Source organism: Anneissia japonica, unplaced genomic scaffold (genome assembly GCF_011630105.1).
Source record: "Anneissia japonica isolate Jap-2015-1 unplaced genomic scaffold, ASM1163010v1 scaffold287756_len632865_cov181, whole genome shotgun sequence".
NCBI lineage: Eukaryota > Metazoa > Echinodermata > Crinoidea > Comatulida > Comatulidae > Anneissia > Anneissia japonica.
The window spans coordinates 293,007-297,732 of record NW_022693589.1 but is presented as its reverse complement, the minus strand read 5'-3'; the positions used below and the strand labels follow the sequence as shown (position 1 = coordinate 297,732).

At 36.2% G+C, this 4,726-nt stretch overlaps 1 protein-coding gene across 1 annotated transcript in view; it reads left to right on the top strand.

Moving 5' to 3' along the window:
• LOC117100823 (calpain-1 catalytic subunit-like) overlaps window positions 1–4,726 on the top strand; it is a 22,893-nt gene that overhangs the window by 15,063 nt on the left and 3,104 nt on the right. Inside the window, exons 2-7 of the mRNA XM_033240647.1 lie at window positions 686–935; window positions 1,777–2,023; window positions 2,878–2,972; window positions 3,084–3,161; window positions 3,799–3,959; window positions 4,565–4,701. Of these exons, the coding sequence (XP_033096538.1) occupies window positions 700–935; window positions 1,777–2,023; window positions 2,878–2,972; window positions 3,084–3,161; window positions 3,799–3,959; window positions 4,565–4,701 (954 nt within the window). The 5' untranslated portion in view covers window positions 686–699. The remainder of the gene's footprint in view (window positions 1–685; window positions 936–1,776; window positions 2,024–2,877; window positions 2,973–3,083; window positions 3,162–3,798; window positions 3,960–4,564; window positions 4,702–4,726) is intronic.

Sequence of the window (4,726 nt, the reverse complement as noted above, 5' to 3'; positions counted from 1 at the left end):
CCCCCCCCCCCCCCCCTCTCCAGTTTTCTCCCCACCCATAAAAAGAAGAAAAACCATCGGGGAAGAAAAACGTTATGTATTTTCTGCATATTTATCTAAATATAAAATCGATTAAATAAGCCTCCGAGACCCCTAAATTGTCATATTTTTCGGGGACTTCGCCCCCTGGACCACTCTCGGGCCATTTTGAACGACGCCCGACCACGCCCACCTCAGGCCACCCCAGCATATTATTGGTCTCCTAAAATTTTACCTTGCCCTCACTTTTCCCCTTCCCCAGATTTCAGACGCTGGCGCCGCTGTGTGACCCTCACTTTAGCACTCCTACACATTCTTATGCCAACCCTAATATGGACCCTTCTGCTAGTATTAACTATTATGTATGGCTGTCGAACGGTCAATGTATAAAAATATTCAAACGGGTTTGTACTGTCGCCTGCAATTTTGTAAACAGTTATTACCATAATATTTACTGCACCTATTAATAGCATGCATGTGATTTCTGTGCAAAATACAGTTCTTACGTTTTTTGTTTTGTTTTGTTTTTTTGGTTTTTTGGTTTTTTTTTTATAACATCTTGTGCAGATTGTACAACAGATGAAACACATATGCAGTTCTTACGTTCTTACTCGGAAAATTTAAGACATTTTATCACATTGTATGTTAATTTTTGTTTAATTTACAGTCAATAGTAACTTTATGAACGCATTGGCTGCAATAACACTTGCTCCAAAAGTATTGAATTTTGTTTGTCCTGAGCAATCGTTCTCAGAGAACTACAAGGGTATCTTTCGATTTCGATTCTGGAGATTTGGTAAATGGAACGAGGTCGTCATTGATGATCGACTACCAACATTGGATGGAAAACTTCTGTTCAGTCGCTCTCTGTCCAAAGATGAATTTTGGGTTTCCCTTATGGAAAAAGCACTGGCAAAGTAAGTTCTGTTCTTTTTCCATCGTGTACAGCCGGGCACATCACTACACACGACGGTCGTCGGCCGACGAGACTCTAAGAAGAACGCAACGCCACGGCGCGCGCGCAAAAAGTTGTCTAGGCTGCTACCGACAATCAGCAGACGACGTTGCGACGTCTATCGCTCACAGGGAGCGGAGGTAGATTCGACCGTCGTACGACACAGTGAGTGCCCGGCTTAATACACAACTGTATTAAGATTTTCAAACAGAATGTGAATTAAAATTGAATTCTCCATTCCTAAAATTTGTTAACATTGCAATTGTACATGTTCATAAAAAGATATACGTCTACAAGTTAGGTGAAGAAAATAATGGCCTAAAGATGAATCATATATACAGGAGTTTTTGACTTATTCCCTTCAACTCCTTGTGGAGCATACGTTATTAGAAATAGCACGCCATCGCACTCTGTTTTGAGCTATCCTTTGTAGCTGGTCCAGAGAGTACCCCTGTGGGGAGGAGGGTTCAGAAGTCTTTGTATACTTTGTGCTAATAATTTCAATATAGGCCTATGCTACGTATTACTTTTTCAGCCTGTTTTGGTCCTCCACGGCTGGACGTAGACCTTTCCATCAATTTCCCAGTATAGTCTATAATTCCGTACCCTCTGTTTTCAGTCCTTAACGCTATATTCCCTGAAGTAGTCACGACATCGTCTGTTGGGCCTCTCTCTTTCACTTCTGTGTGAATGTGATGTCCACTCTGAAACTTTACGTGTCTATCAACATTTGTATTTATTATTTTATATATTTTGAAAATTATCCGAATTAGTAAATCATACGAGTTTCTATTAATTTTTAGGCTTCTATCAAAGTATGAAGCAATGGACTGTACATACGATGTATCCGAAGCATTGTTAGACCTATCTGGAGGTGCTGTAGAAACAATCCGCTTGGGTGAACTTACAGAAGACAGGCTTCGTTCAAAGTTGAAGATGTTCCGAAAAACAGGTTCACTTGTGACGGCAACCTTAGCCAGGGGACTTGCGGATGCATGTGGTCTTGATAAATACGATTCCTTGTTTATTATATCAGGAAGTGTTAGAAAGGTAAACACTTGGACCTAAATACAACTTAGTATATTGAGAATACAGATTGTTTGTGTGATTATAATAATGTGCGGTCCCACCCAACATACACAGGTGTACGGCCACTCACAGGCACATTATTAACTAGAACAGCCACTCCATTACCAACAATATGCAGGCCGTGTATAATGGGCGAAACTGCAGCATACCCTCAATAAACTAATGGAATTGTCAGTCGTATTCAGGCACATTATTTTATTTAGTGCTGCAGAATACCCTAAAAAATAATGGAATCGTATTAATGTACTTTGGTTTCCTGAGTGCTGCCTTAATATATGAGGTGATTCAATTATTTTCTCTTATGCTCGAGGGTAAAATCTAATTTTCGTGAGCCTGACCTTGTCTTTTGACCTTTTCTTTCGAAATCTTAATGGTATCTTTCCTTTTTGTTATGTACCATTTCACTAAATTTTATAATGATCCATGGATTCATTAGTTTATGCGTAATCTTGCTAACAGACAGAAAGACAGCCTGACAAACAGACAGACAGACGTGAATACATAACCTCCTTGACGGAAGTAATAATAATAAGTTTAACTGGCACTTTTATTTATAGAATACAAAACCACACAAAAGAAAGTCATGTATATAAGATATAACATCAATTTATATAAATTTCGATGTAACAATAAATTTTTTAGCAAAACATTATTTACTGTAGACCTATATCCATCATAATTATTCATTGAAAGCTATACTGCCATCAAACGAGAAAAATATGATTCTATTTCTACTCGAAAATTCTACTAATGATATTATTGCATTAACTCCCATTAAACACTAAAAATAATTTGTGTGTAAAACTATTTTGCAGGTTATGTATGATAACAATGGTGTGATGACTCCATCGAATATAATCCGTGTCCTAAACACCGGTCGCTGCGAATGGACTGGACCCTGGGGTGACCAGTAAGTTTTAATTACACACGTCGGCCGAAATTCAGTTTTTAGTAAACAATTCTCTTCTAAATTATTTATTAGCTGCTTCGATATTAAATAATGTTATTTTTTACATTGTAGGTCAAAGGAAATGATGTCTCTGAGTGAAGAAGTCAAGAAAGAGTTTAGAATAACTAGTCAAATTGACGGAGATTTTTGGTAAGCTTCACATGCATAATAATAAATATATATTACACAACATTTGCAACCTACAAATGTGATGGTATTTAATTGTATGTACCTTTTATAAATTTTGAAATAAAATTGGTTGAAATAATTATATGTATGCTTGTATAATTAACTTTTCTAACTTGTATAATATGTAGGTGTGTATGTGTGTGTGTGGGTGTGCGTGTGTGTAGGGGGTGGGAGTGCGGGTGTGTTGGTGTAGGGGATGTATGTGTGTACTTAGTGCGAGCAAAATCGAGAATACCTGGGCTACAGTACCAACTTTATTCTATCATTATTTAGGTTAGAAAGTTGACTGTTATAAATAATTTAACCGTCTGTATTTTCTTTTATACCTTTTCTTGCATTCTTTATCTGTTGGTATGTGTTGAATTGTCATGTATTTTTATTTTTTAAGAGGGCTCTGAATACCTCCTTGGCTTAGCTGGAAGGGTTAGCATTTTAAAATAAAAAAATCTTCAATGTTGGTTTTAAATAAGAGCAAGGAATCTTTCAATTAGGCACTATGAAGTACTGTACTAATGGAATTTTACATGACCTGACTATGTATATTAATCTGCGTAGACTAACATCATACCATCGTTACACATATTTATGTATACTTCAGGATGGACATCAACGATTTCTTAAAAAGATTTAATGTGCTGAAGGTTCTCCATATTCCACCCGAACTATCAGGAAAGGAGGCAACATGGAACGTGACTGAACACTTCAATAAATGGCAGAAGGGGACCACCGCAATGGGATGCTTTACAAAGAATAAGGAAGGCAAGAATTATTGAAACGTACAACAATATAACTTTAAAATAATAACAGTAGCATTAACAATATTATAATTTATCTATTACTAACATTTTATAACTTTTTCTTTCAATTATCGTCGTCTGGTAGGGTGAACCCAGGGGACCAGTGGGTGCAATCGAACCCCTCTTAATTACATGAAGAATTATTTAATGATTTTTTCTACATCAGCAGAAAAAGCCATTGTTTATGTTCTAATGTTTTCCTTCTACCCCGTTTTCCTATCTTTTTGCACAGGAATGTTCTGTCTGATGACTTTACGTGCTTGAATCTTTTTCAAACGTTTTCCAAATAAAGAAAATATGTCAAAGATATGCATATTAAAATATTACGTCATTCATACATATTTCAAATATTAAATAAACGAGTAGTAAAATGTTTATGTTAACACAAGTTGTGATTTTTAAAGCGTTTCATACTAGCTACAGCTATGTCAAACACATTTGATATTATTTTTGATATTTAAAGTATTTAATAGAGACTACAAGCAGTTATCAAAAAATAGTAATGGGAATGTTATGAGATTGACATTTCACAACTTAAGATGGATAATCTGTCTATGGTCCCTATAGGTTTTCATAAAAATCCACAATATAACATCAAAGTTGATGACGATGGCGATTTGGTGGTCGCTTCTCTGATGGCAGTTGGAAAACGCAGAGAAGAAACATCATGGGAAGGCAATTACCTTGGCCTCGATGTGTACAAGGTAAAGTTTTTTTTCCAATTATATA